The 13904-nt window shown below is 45.6% G+C and overlaps 1 protein-coding gene across 1 annotated transcript in view; it reads left to right on the forward strand.

Annotated features, from left to right (window-relative positions):
• LGR6 (leucine rich repeat containing G protein-coupled receptor 6) overlaps positions 1–13904 on the forward strand; it is a 571666-nt gene that overhangs the window by 322251 nt on the left and 235511 nt on the right. Inside the window, exon 4 of the mRNA XM_069633599.1 lies at positions 1508–1579. Within this exon, the coding sequence (XP_069489700.1) occupies positions 1508–1579 (72 nt within the window). The remainder of the gene's footprint in view (positions 1–1507; positions 1580–13904) is intronic.

The raw sequence follows: 13904 nt of genomic DNA on the forward strand, positions 1-13904 counted from the left end.
AAAAGTATGCTCTACAATCCAACATTTTAACCCATTATTTAAAAAAAAATCACAGGGGGGAAACCCCCCCCGAACCCCTCTTTATTGATTCGGGCTCCCTCACTATGCTCGGTCGCTATGGCATTTTGTGGGGAAATAGTTATGCCCCTCCACTTTAAAAAATCACCAGCCGCCACTGGCCCTCAGACTGTGTTGGGAACGGGTTGGGGGGAACCCAGGGACTATGGTGGAAGCACAATGGGCGGGAACCATGGGATAGTGGTGGGAGCAGAATGGGGACAGCCCAGGTTGTGTGATGGAGTGGGGAGAGACCAGGGACTGGGTAGGAGTGGGATGAGGGAGCCCAGCGACTGTGATGGGAGCAGGTGACGGCGCACAATATATACTGTCCATTTGGCATTTCTGGGGGGTCCCGACCTGCCCAAATTTTGCTCAGGGGGACCCCGGCCAAAAAAGTATGAAGACCACTGGTCTAGAGGTAGGGGGGTGGGTAGAGTTTACCAAGTGAAATATGGGAGTTGAAGGGTATCTAGGGACTGAGTTTGCAACACAAAGCTTTTCTGTAACCTCAGCTATAACCTCAAATAGCCAACATCTCAAAGCAAACTGTGTCACAGAAATAGCAGGTGGTATGGGGGGGAAAGGAGAGGGCAGGGAAGGTGAGGAGGCCATATGGAGATTGGGGGAGCTGGCACAGATGAGGGGGCACTTGGTGAGGAAAATGTGCACACGTATCATTTTCTAAATGGCATGAGAAGTGCTTTATAATGGGGAACAACTAAGTATTAGGATATATTTAAAGAATTTTCATTCATTGGTATTGAAAAAAAGGGATTATTACTCTAAATGTATTCATGTATAGAAAATAAATTCATTTTAAAATAAATTCACTAAGTGCTTGAAAACATGCACATAGATGTATATTTCTTGCTCTGTGTCTTTTGTAAGTGATTAACATGTTAAAATTGAAATCAAACACATACTGTACAAAGTAAAAGTAATCTGTAAATATATCCCATGTTAAATACATTGATGTGTATTTCATAGATGATGTTGCCAGTGATGTCATCAATGATATCATCAGTGATACCATCTGTGATGTCATCATTGTGTTCATAGGCTGTGCAATAGGGGGCGCAAAGTTAAGGTGGCTCTAGCTGAATTTCAGGGGCTTTGTTGCATTCAGTTCTCACCTTAAAGTCCCTGCAACCAAAGTTTTTTCGTTGAATATATCTATATATTTGCATTATTTTCGCTCATGTACCTTTTTAAAACTTTTTTCAGCATATCAATGAATTGGATTAAAAGATCAATGGGAAATGGGCAGAGCCATTTTGAGAGTTAAAATTGTTTCATGTGTCAAATCTGTTTCCACTGTTCTCTTCCCCTTTTGATCAATTTCTTTTCAGGTGTAAACTTCTTTTCTTTGTAATGTGTTGTTGTTATTCCTGCTTTCTTGCTTTTCATTACTCTTTTGTCTAAATAACCTCTCTTTTTTTGTTTCTAGGATGCTGCAAAACAACCAGCTTTGGAGAATCCCCGCTGAAGCGCTGTGGGACCTTCCGAATCTTCAGTCTCTGTAAGTCAAAGAGTTGCAGTGGTCGGGCTGTCCACTTCCACCGCACGTGCTCTGTCTCTGTGAGGATCAGAGAATGTCTGCATAGAAAATGTGATCCTACAGTCTGTATTTGTAGTATATCACGATTTTAAATTATGAGGAATTTTGATTAGCTATCACAGACCAAATGCACATTAATCAATACATTATTTAGGACTTTTGTAACAAAACTAAGAGGAGTATAACTAAAATATGTGCAATGAATACAGCTGCAAAGAGACCTGCAATAGGGTCCTGGGGTGGGGTGGCCCCGTCCCAGCAAATCAGCAATTAATCAAGGCACTGCCCACCCAGGAAAATGCTCATGGCCTTGCAGAGTTATGGCTCAATATTTCTCTGTCATATAGCAAAACAAAAGGGGTGATGGCTGGAAGGTTTAGAATAAATATTATTGCTCTGGACACCCCTCCAGATTATCGTTCTTCACCTGCCAAAACATTACAAAAGAGGAAAGAGTATATGCAAATCAGGCTTGGTGCCACCCCAAAAGGGGCAGTCCAGCCCGTACTGCTTGGTCACGCCCCTTATGCACAAGATCACAAGCATCCATACTTTGCTTGCTGCGTCACATTCAGCTTAAAGCAAAGGAGATCCCCCCCCCCCCGCCTTTTGCTTCTAACATTGTAACCTTATTATTGTTGCTTCATTTGTTATTATTCGAGAGTCTGCTAATGAGTGGCACCATAGCTGTGCTCCTAGAACATAGATAATCATGTCGGGTGAATCATAGTACGATTTTGCTCTCACTTTCACTTTCACACAAGCAGAGCAGTAGACACTGGCCAGAACCCGGGAGGACCAATCTTGACTTGGTGGACTGACAACTGACAACTTCAATCATGTTGTTGTATGTTCAATTTTGATTTTTTTTAAAAAGCTGCATTGTATATCTTTTACTCTCTGCTGATGTCTCGCCAGCTCTCAACTCACCAGGCAAGTAATGCAATGATAACATGATCCGGCATCATTTCACACTGATGTACAATAATTTAATTAATTCTTTCAGATCTTAGCTGGTACTTTTCAGAACAAAGTTTCAGTAACGGGTTTCCTACCAGTTTTAAAAGGGACCTCTTCTTTTTTACGATAATGCAAACTTGTCAGTGGACTGTATCTACATATTCTCACAAATATCGCACTTCCACCAGAGCACCCTCTATGATAGAGACTTTTAATTATTGTAATGTGTTTGATTTAAATCATGTTTCTTTCCCACTTACTGAACCCTAATGCGTGGAACAGGTCTCCACGTTGCTCACTGTAGGCAAAGGCCAAAGTTACTTGCTGCGTTAGGTTCTAAATGTAAAATATGGTCTATGTTCTATAGTGGAACACGTATTTTGTATGCTAACAAAATGTACTAAAAATGGATGTGGAAATGGCTGTTTGCAAATTAAATATGCTGTATCTGATGGGTGAAGCACTTATCCTCAAAACAATCAATCAAACCAATTAATGAATCATTTCATGTATTTAGATATTTATTTATTCATTCAAGAGACCCGCCCAGGGTGTGACAATCTGTACCTGATATTTTTGTTCAAGCTACTGAGGTCCTCTGTCACGACCGGGCTGACTCAAGATGATTTCATCATGTACATGCATATTCCATTTGCAGAGGGAAGCATATATCTTTGATTGCAGAGAATGAGGCGATATGCCTTGAGGCAGTGGGCCGACCCTGTCGTTAACGGCCTGCCGCCCAAGTTAAGGGGCCGAGTGAAGCGAGGGTCCCTTAACGAGATCGGTGGTGCTGTTACCAGCAGTGTGGGCCCGCCGACAATGATCATATTGCTGTTAGCACCCGTGTAGTTAACTACACACGTACTAATGGTATTTTTTAAAAGAAATTCACATATTTTCTGTCACGCAGGGCTGCTGTTCACAAAGTCCATTTTCAATGTTGATGACGTCGGCTGCAACATTGCAAACGGACTTCGTGACCGACAGCACTGCCCGGCGCCGGGTCGCGCAGCAAAGGTAAGTTGATTTTTTTTCTGTTTTTTTAAAAGTAGGCGGGTGCTAAGAGGTGAGGGGGTAGGTGGAGAATGGTAAGGCAGCGCTGGCTACGCAGACTGCTCGGAATACCGGTTTGTACCATATTATACCGCTCGCGATCCGAGAATCCTCATTGGCCAGCGCCCCCTCCCAGGATGCTAATGAATGTTGTATTTGATGTCGGGTATCCTACGTATGTCATCTTGCTCCATCCTACTTGACAGTCCACAAATCTCAGCATTTGCAACATTCGCAAAACTCCAGTGCTTCCCGTTTCGGGGGGGAAATTTCACACAGATGCAAGCATGCCCAATGCCACGAGGTGGAAGAGCATCCAGAGCACTATTCTCTCTTTGCATCCTGGAACTTCTAGTTTTTCCCTCCATTACAAATCCGTGTCTACAGGTCCCAGGATGCAACAGAAAGAAACTGGCCTCCACGAGCCAACCGCCCCCCGTGGCCCGTGGCAAGGTGGCACCTTTGTATTCACTAGAACTATGAGGCAGCCACACTCCTCTCACATGAAGGTGTGTTTAAATGGTTTATAGTCATTTCATCTAAAACCATTGCATCTAATGCCATTCCATCGAAAATGTCTCCATCTAAAAATGTTCCATCTAATGCATTTTTTTTTTTTAAATGTCTTCTCGTTTTTGGGGGGGGGGGGTCCGACCCCCAAACTCCCCTTTTTTTATCCTTTAAAATGAACCTGAACAAAAATTAACCCTTTACCCCCAAAAACATGCATTAGATGGACATTAAGACCTGATATTGCAGCGCTTAGAAGCGAGAGGAATCCGATATGAAGCACTATATGAGAACAGAATATTTGTCATCCTGCTTGTTGGTCTTTATGGGGGGGACAAGATTCTAGTCCCGGCGCCCCCAGTTGTGTGATCCTGTGCACATCAATGTATCGTCCTGTTTCTCAGTGGCCTGCCAGGATTAGGTGTGCTAGCGCCAGTTCTAAAGAGGGACACCTGAAAACTAAACATGTGCAGAACTCTGTAACTTGTGCGACCGGTGTGTTGTAAAACGCCAGGTGCAGTGAGTGATCTTGTTAGATTAGAGGCCAGCGGGGCGATATCGGGTCTTTGGGAGTTGTTTTGACATGGCAACTGGATAATAATCTCTCGGATGCTTGCTGTGTAATAAGGAAGGATTATCTTCATGTTCGTGCGGATAACAGACGATTAACCTCATGGGCTGGGAGTGGTGCGGGGGGCGGGGGGCTGAGGCCCTTCTCCTTGGAACAGTTGCAGATGTTGTGGGCTCGGCGGCCGCATCTGCACACATTATTTACCTTCTGTGCGCAGCCAAAAGCATCGAAGCGCTGGCAATGCCAGCACTTTGGGCTTTTGTGTGGGCATGGGGCATGCATTTGCAATGGAGGACCCCAGCAACTGAAAAAGCATTTACTGAGACGCTTAACTCGTGTTCATATTTGGGCTGTGAAATCGCGAACAGCTGTAGTAATAGGGACTGCTGGAAAGAAAAAAAAAGAGCCCTCCCTTTGCTGATTACTCTCTAAAGGTTTGCTACTAAGATGGATGTATGCGGTCGCAAGGAATCCTACTGAGGCGATATGGCCCGAGGTGGCGGTCCTTGCGCTCGGGCCCTTAACTTGTGCGGCGGGCCGTTACCTACAGGGTGGGCCCAACCACTGAGGGGCATATCGCCATTAGCACCCGTGTAGATTTCTACACGGGTGCTACTGGGGTTTTTTTTTTAAAAAGAAAGAAAAACATACCTTTATCTCGCCGGCGATGCTGCACAGTGCCTTCAACCGGGAAGTCTGTTTTCAATGTTGATGACTGACGTCATCACCACTGAAAAGGGGACTGCCTGGCTGATGGCAGTGTGCGGAGATGGGCGTCGAGAGAAGTTAAGTTTTACTTTTATTTTACAAAATATAAAAAAAAATAAAAACTAGTGATGTCTAAGAAGTCAAAAGAAGAACTGTTACTGCACCTGTTATGGGGATCCAATCAGCGTTGAAACAAGTTGGCCCCCGGCAGTTGCTTGGCTTCAAGGTACATTCGGAACCTTAGAAGAGGTGTGGGAGCCCCTCAACTGAGAACACACAGAGCCAAATAACCTGCTCTCTGGTTTCGACTGTCTGTTCTGATTAGGAGATGTATTAGGCCAGCATGTCTCGTTCCAATGTAGAGATAACGCAGGCTTTACAGATGACCTGAGCACCAACTGCTTCAAAGTCCATTGCACATTAGGAACTGTTCAGGCTGGCACATGTACGGCTCCAGAAGAAATTGTGACGGTTAGCCCAGGTATTTCACCTGGAAGATCTGTGAAGGTTGGTTGGGTTTGGTGGTGGGCAGTGTGCTGCACCTAGATGATCTGGGAGGGGACACTTTAGGCTGCACCTTATAATGCTGACCTGTCCATTGCGCCTGAAGAGATATGATGGTAACCTATCCATTGCTATTAGAAGACCTACAAGCAGCCATTGCAGCGCATAAAGATATATGCAGGCACCCTTGCTATTGCACTTAGAAGATGCCTAATGGTAGCCTATTATGCAACTTATAAGATATAGAGTAAGACTATAAGTGTAGCCGGTCTATTGCATTAGGAAATCCTATGACCCCAGATCTTAAGGTAGCTTGGCTGTCAAGCCTGGAAGACGTCAAAGAAAGACGGTCTATTTGCCCTTAGAAGACTTTGAGGTTAGCCTGTCTATAGTGCCTAGAAGAGCCCATGAGGGTAGCTTGTCTTTTCATGCAATCAGATCACACAGCGAGATCAAGATAACCTCCATCTGAGCTTAAGGTACGTATAAACGCATCACTTTGGTGGACATCTGCCGCAGGAACGGCTATCCATCCACCCACTTTAGAATGCAGCTACGCCTACAACAAATCTGGTCTAGCATACATGTAACAGTTTTGCCTCCTTACACAAGACTTGCCTGAACACCTCTGCCATTAGAATACAGTGACAAACTATGATAATATTTGGTGTACGTGGTTACATAACGGGTCTCTTGCACTAAAACACTGTGGTGACCTCCCTCGGCACCCATCCACATGCCATACCTCTTGGGTTGCTTACTGAAGCCTAGCCACCCACACTCTAAGCCTTTTCTGAGAATGTTCCATACCTGGACTTCGGTCCCTGAGGGTGTTCCCACCACAAGGGTCTTGAGCCCATATGAATGGGAAAAGGCACTATATAAACGATTAGTACTACTAGGTGCCCACTCATATTTGGAACGTGTTAACAGAATCAGGATTCTGCTCTACATATGCATGGCACAGTGATGGAAAGGGGGAAACATATTATAGGACTCTAGGATTCCACTGGGGGAGAGGGGGCGGGGCAGCTAGTGGGTGGAGGGAGTCACTCCTGTCAATTGTATAAAACACAGATAAAATAAAATACCAACGCCTGCTTACCGTGATGACGTGAAGCATGCACAGGTCCCATGACAAACCAATCTGACAATATATAGAACGTGATGAGTAAAAAGAGTCTGTTAGTATCTTTTCCATATCCTGAATGGAAGCCTACAATTACCAGCATGCACAGTTTTTTCCCTAAAACTCGAATCTGGGTTTAAATATACTTAAAGACTGAAAGAAACACAGTGAAAGAAAATGAATTGCGATCACTTGAGTGTAGTCATTTATTAGGAAATCGTGCAGCTTTATGCATCGCTCCCATGCCTAATCATCTACCGTGGCTCATCCACTCTCTGCTATGTCTGTAGCTATGACACCGAACACCGGGAACAGCTGATCACTGGGAGAGCAATGTGTGGTCCCAGGGGCCAAGCTTTTCTTGAACCCCAATTTAGAATCTGGTGCGTCAATGTTTGCCAGTTTTCGAATCTAGGAAGATCTAGCACAATTCCAATACTTGCCGGTGTGGGGGCGGGAGGGACGAGGCAACAGTTCTCATGTGTGTCTGAGCAAATATATGAGACACTTAGAGTAAGCCCATGTTTTTGGGTCAGAGCCAACAATTGGTGTTCTTGACGCACCATGACAAATAATGCTTCAATTAAAATAAAATGCCTTTCATACAGGTATTGCTTGAAAATATCAGGGGAAAAAAGCAAATTCACGTTTACTGCTCATTCTCCAGTGCCGAAAATGCCAAAAAACCATTATACCGAACACATGGAGTGGGGATCGCAGGGGTGTCCCCCGGTGCCCTTGAATGGTATACTGGTTTCGGGGGTTGTCCAATGCTTCCATTACATGGAAGTCGGGGACAACAGAGATAAAACGGAAAAAGAAAAGGACTCTGCGACGGAAGTTTCAACCCACTTTTGGGTTAGGGAAGTGACATAGCAGGGAGAGGGCTGAGACGGGGGAAAGTAAAGAAAGTAAGTCTGCCGGCGCAAGTACAAAGGCGTAGCGGCTAAGGGCGATGCAGGAAATGGTTATCACAGGGTCACTGTGCACCTCCATTTTGGGATTCCACATTTTCGTATGCGAAAGTACGGGACGCGCAGTGATCACATAGATCATTCATGCATATTTAGTTGTTTGCTCATAATTGCTTTTACCAAATCGGATTGAGAGGAGCAAAGGGTGCTGTTAAATTGGTAATGTGGAAGCACATGTTACAGGTTTTTGGATGAGTTACTCACAGTAATGTTTCGATAGGATGTTGCACTGCATTTGATTATGTAGTGAGGGCCATTGGAGACTCTTATATTTTAGGTGTGATCTGCTCTCTGCGACCTCTCTGCATGATTCACAACTCTTTTGGGTTAATTCAAGCTTTATTTCAATGTAGCACCAAGGAGAGAGGCGAATGGTTAAGCAGATTGCCAGGAAAACAGTGTGAATCCACAGTGTCTGCCTATATTACTGAGAGACCAGCCAGCACCATTCCGCCCTCTGCTTTTTGCCATTGGCCACAGGCCTCCCGTTTCACCCTCTGCCCATGGGGCCACCACAATACACCAAGTCCCCACATGCACCTCACACAGAGAGAGATCCACCACGTAGCTGGCTGAGAACACCTCTGTCCCCACCTTCCGTCCACACAACGTGGAAAGAGAAAATGGAAAATATTCCATTTTATTTTCCCGGTGGCCATTTTGTGTATGCAGAATTTATATGTGAAATTGCCACAAGTGCATAGCGGTGCCATCCCCCACTGCCCTGTCGGGGGGAAATTCTGCCGGGGTCGGCCGGGCCGTCCGCAGACCTCCGGGCAGGGAGGCCCCAACTCCTCCCGTATATCCCAAAGGAGATAGAGTATGAGACACACACAAGAAGCAATGTGACTCTGCTGTTTATTAAACACAAACGGCAGGGATGGGTCAAGGATCATACGCGTCTGACCTGACACACACACAATCGTGGGGCTCGCAGGCCCTTTTTACTGTAGTATGACGCGCTACCTGCGTCACTTTAGAAAATTAACAAAAAACCTATCGCCACTCTTAATTGGTTGCTCGAGTGGTAGGGTTAGTATAGCATACGTATAGAGAATAATATGAGTGGCCGAGGGTTAGTCAGGTGATATATCTGGGTTGTCCCTACAATTAGATACATGAGAATTGTTACATGAAGACTCCTAATGGTTGGTTGATGTTAATGGCGTCAGTGATAAGAGCCCCATGTTCTGATTGGTGCGCCCGTGAGCTTCCCAGCCTGGGACCATCGCTGTTCCCAGCTCTCGGTGTACCTGCAATTTGCAACAATGTTTCACTATTGGTACATGCAGACAATGTGAAGACTTATTCATGAGCTGGACGGCCGACTACTCCCACCGTTGCAGATGTCCATTGATCCTTTCAAGTGTATCTGCCTGTGTCTTGTAACGAGGGATCCAGACGCCTCCTTACTCCTGGGTTTGGCATCTCGTCAGGTTCGGCTTGGTCACGTGGGATGGGACCGTGTTTGAGGCAGAATTCTGCACAATTAATATTGTTTTTCCACTGTGTGTCTGGTTTGATTGCAGGTGCGACTTTGATGTTGGTGCGCGGCGTGCGAGGTTGCAACATCGTGCCCTTGATGGTCTGCTTTTGGATTGTGGGTTTGCAACATTACGACCTTGGCTGTCTGCTTTCCCCAGGCTCATTCTGCAGGATCAGCAACCTGATTCTTGTTCTGTTAATCGTCCACGAGAGCTCTTGCTTGCGGCCTGCTCAGGCCTAGTATATAGGTGGAACCGTCTGGTGCACAGGCGCTTTAGGTTATAGTCTCATATTGTCTTATGACCAGTATCGTGTCTTTGTTATAATTCTCATTACAGCACCTAAGTGTAGGAGAAGCGTAAGCAAGCTCTTTAGATGAGTTCATGATGCGTCTTGCGTTTCTGCATTTCTGAAAGCCTATATGGAAAATAATAAAGATGCACGTCCGTGAGTATGTCTGTCGCCTACGTCATAGCACTGAGTATATTCTTCATGTACATTGGTGCGGGAGTGTCCAGTGTGTATGTTGGCACAGGTGTGCTATCCGTTGGCTAGATCGTCATGGCATCTCTAACGACGTATAGTTTTAGTCCAGTTGATCCATGCCGCAGGCATCGGCATTGGCAGGGCGGGCTGCTGGGCAGGCAGATGGACACATCCGTATGTTCCTGTACCAGGGTATATGGTCGTCTGGTAGATGGGCAAACTCTTCTCGTGGCGGGTGCTTGGGCCGTGAACCTTTAGGCCAGGCGCGAGAGGGGAAAGAGGGGAGTCTGTTTTTCCATTTTCCCACTTCAGTCCCCCCTCTGGTCGACTTGTCGACCACAAACATATCCTTTTCGTTATCTCCTCTTACTCTCCACACTTTAGGTATTCCTCCTAAATGTCCATAATGGTTAACATGATCTTCAAATGACCAATACATATACTCACAGGCTCCTCCAGGAGTACAGTATACCCATTTCCCTATGTAACTCCTGGGGTTTCTTGGGTTCTCGACCTTCACCGATGGTGGGTCCAGATGGTTGGTGATGATCTGGTTGCGCAATTTCTCTCTCTCTTGTATTATTATGCCTGTGTGTTGGCCGTCATCTGCTGGCATCAGTGGGTGCATACCGACCATTTCAAGCAACTCATCAGTGGTGCGTGCCTTCCGGGCTTTCCAAAATCTTAGTATGATCAGGGTAGCTCCAGCCAAAATAATACAGCCAACTATAATTTTCAGTCCATCTGACAGCCAAGATGGCATCCATGACCATAATAGCGAAAACCAGCTCTCATCCTTTTTCACACCATTACTTTCATCCACCATTTTGGAGTGTAACTGGGCCAGTTGTGAAACTGCTTCTGTCAATGTACCATTGTCAGCATCATTGGCAGGAATGAATGTGCAGCAGGATTGTCCTATCTTTGCGCAAACTCCTCCTTCCATGGCAGTGAGGAGGTTCAATACATATCTGTTCTGCAGTGCTACCATCCTTATTGCTCGCAGCTCTTCTTTTATTGCGTTGAATCCGTTTACTGTAGAATTGATGGTCATCATAAGTTCCCATCTAGTTATCTGGAGCCATTTTGCGTTCGCGTAAGCCTGCAATCCTGGATGTATTATTGAGGAGAAGAACATTGCTGCTCTGCTGAATAGTCTGTGTTCTGGCGGAATCGAAGTGAGTGCTGTTTCCGACCTTCCCCATAGGTAATTTCCTGTCAGAGGTTCCCCTTGTCTTTTCCGTCTGTTTAGGACAGTTTCATTGCCATTGGTCCTGTTCCCTGGCTCCCCCTGAGGCGGTGCAGATCTCTTATTTCTCTTGTCCCCTTCATCCATTTTGGGAAAGTTTGCCACATTCACATGCTTCTGGGGTACCACTAGCGATGGTACATTGACGTGCACCATCGTGCATACACCATTCCACAGAGGGGGCAGCGTGTGATATGCCTTTTCTCCACAGGCCCAGTAATGGTCCATTATCACTGCTGTTCCTGCTCCCCCCTCAGGTAACTCCATCACGCTTCCACAATTGGTGTTATATCCTATGTCCACCTCTCCTTTATGTTGGTAGCATACTTTAGGCGCAGTCAACGGCAGTATTGTTATCGGCTCTTCATCCGTTTCTATCCATGTGAGCATGGGCACGTATTTGATCCAAGTTGTCCAACATCTGTGATTGTGCGCATCGATAGTTGATATAGTTTCTTTTGTTACCATGTTGCTGCCAACCACTCCTATCTCCCATTTGTTGTCCAAGTATACTTTCCCCGTTATCGTCACCAGTGGCCTCTCCCAGCATCCTAATTTACCAGGGACTTCAGTGGCGTACCAATCACATGATAAGTACTGCAGTGTTACTTTCTTTGTTTCTCCTTTTGCAGGACCACTTGTTATGTATCTAAATGCTTCAGCATGTAAACTGCTCTTGTGGTAACTCAAATAATTCTTGAGGAAGTTGTTTTCGTATGGGTATGAATCTCGTGTTTTCCACGTCATATGCACCACTGTTCCTTGAAATCTTCCTTTCGTTTGGAACAGTGCCAAGTATATTATGCACCGTGCATTTTTTAGTCTATTTCTGTGGCAACAAATGTTCGAGAAGCGCTCATGGCGTATGGTATTAATGAGCAAACGTAGCAACTGTCTTCTGTTGTCTGCTTACCAATGCGGGTCATGTGTTGATACCATATGTTGTTTGAGACGTGTGCTGAATCTTGTATATAATTGTCAATACCTTTATTATCTGAGTATGTGCTGCGTTGTACTCTATTCTGCTTGTACGCAATTTTGCTAATATCACCTGACGTAACACCTGTTGCAGCTGGGGATGGGGGTGTGTTAGGTTTGGGTACAGCAATAATATTGGTAGCATAGCTGTACTGCCAGACAGAGGCAGCTACGAACCCGGTGATTATCAAAATCCCTATTACTTTTATTACATATGCTAATTTCACCGGCATTTTGCTCTTACCTTGCTGCAGTCCGGCAGCGAATTCTTGCGATGTTAGAGTTGCCCGCCTGAAAACTCTTAATATGCTGGTTAATGTTAGTTGTTAAGCTCTCCCTATCAAATAGTCATTCAGTGCCCAGGCGAAGAGCTGTTCCCACGCTATTCTGAGCGATCTATCTCTTAGGGCAGGTAAGTATGGGTGGAGGTGGGGCATCGAATATTCTATGGCCAAAAGGAACGCTGTGTAGTAAACTCGTACCCTTTTCCTTTTCAGGTACGTTGTCCTTTTTATTTCATATACAAATTGGTGTGACAATTCTTCTGGGTAGTTATCGTCTGAGGGTACCATCTACTCCAAGGCAGTGAATTTGTTAGTTATCTACTTCTTAGCAATACAATAATACGCGGTTCCTGCATGTGCGAGAGAAAAGAAAAGAGAGCATTCACGTGTTTACATGTGTATTTGTGCGAGGCAATGTCCTTTAGTACAGTTACTACTGTAATGGGTACAGGGGTCAGTGGATGGTGGGCAGGGGGTGTTTGGGTTCAACCGGTGGGCGTTGTTTTACTCTTTGAGCGTGTGATCATGGGGTGGGCTGGATGGGGATCACCCCTTTCTTCTTCAGTTATTGTCTCTGGGGAGTCTGGGGAGTGACAGGGTATGGTTATACTTGGGCCGCTGGCTGTGGTAGAACTTCCTTCTTCTGTTGTCGATGTTGTTGCTGTTCTCTCAATGGACCTGTCGGTGGCGCTGGGGCGGGTCTGTTGTCCGTAGATCTTTACGTCGTGTAGGTGGTTCCAGGCACGCTTGTCCTTTAACTTTACTGCTCTTGTTGATACCTCCTCTACCAGATGGGGACCCGTAAAGCGTGGGTCATTCCATCTCCTATTGAAGTTGCGAAGTAGTACGTGGTCACCTTTAGCAACCTTACAAAGTCCTTCCTTTTCCAGTTCTTTATCCGCGTCTTCTTGTTGGCTTCTATTAGACCCGCCCCGTGTGCGCTCGAGCTGTTGAGACACAAACACTACACTAGTAATCAAAGAAGACACATATTGGTACATTTCATCACCCAGAACACTTGCAGTGCTTTCATGGTCGGTAAATGCTCTTGACGTTGGCGTTAGGGGAAGGCGCATTTGACGTCCGGTAACCACCTCATGGGGAGTGAGGTGGCTGTCGGACCCTGGCCTATTCCTCAGCTCAAATAATGCTAATGGAAGACAATATAACCAACTCTTCTTTGTTGTTTGCTGTATCTTTGCAATGGCCTCCTTTAATAGGCCATTCAGGCGTTCACATACACCGTTGGTGGTATGCACATGCAAATTTATGTTTAATGTTCAGCAGCGATGTGATGTGCTGAAACATCTCGTTTGCAAAACGTGGGCCGTTGTCTGACCTTAACACCTCGCACACTCCCCACCTGGGGAAGACCTCCCTCACTAAGAACTT

The sequence above is a fragment of the Ambystoma mexicanum genome, chromosome 13, assembly GCF_040938575.1.
Source record: "Ambystoma mexicanum isolate Mex_15411 chromosome 13, UKY_AmexF1_1, whole genome shotgun sequence".
NCBI lineage: Eukaryota > Metazoa > Chordata > Amphibia > Caudata > Ambystomatidae > Ambystoma > Ambystoma mexicanum.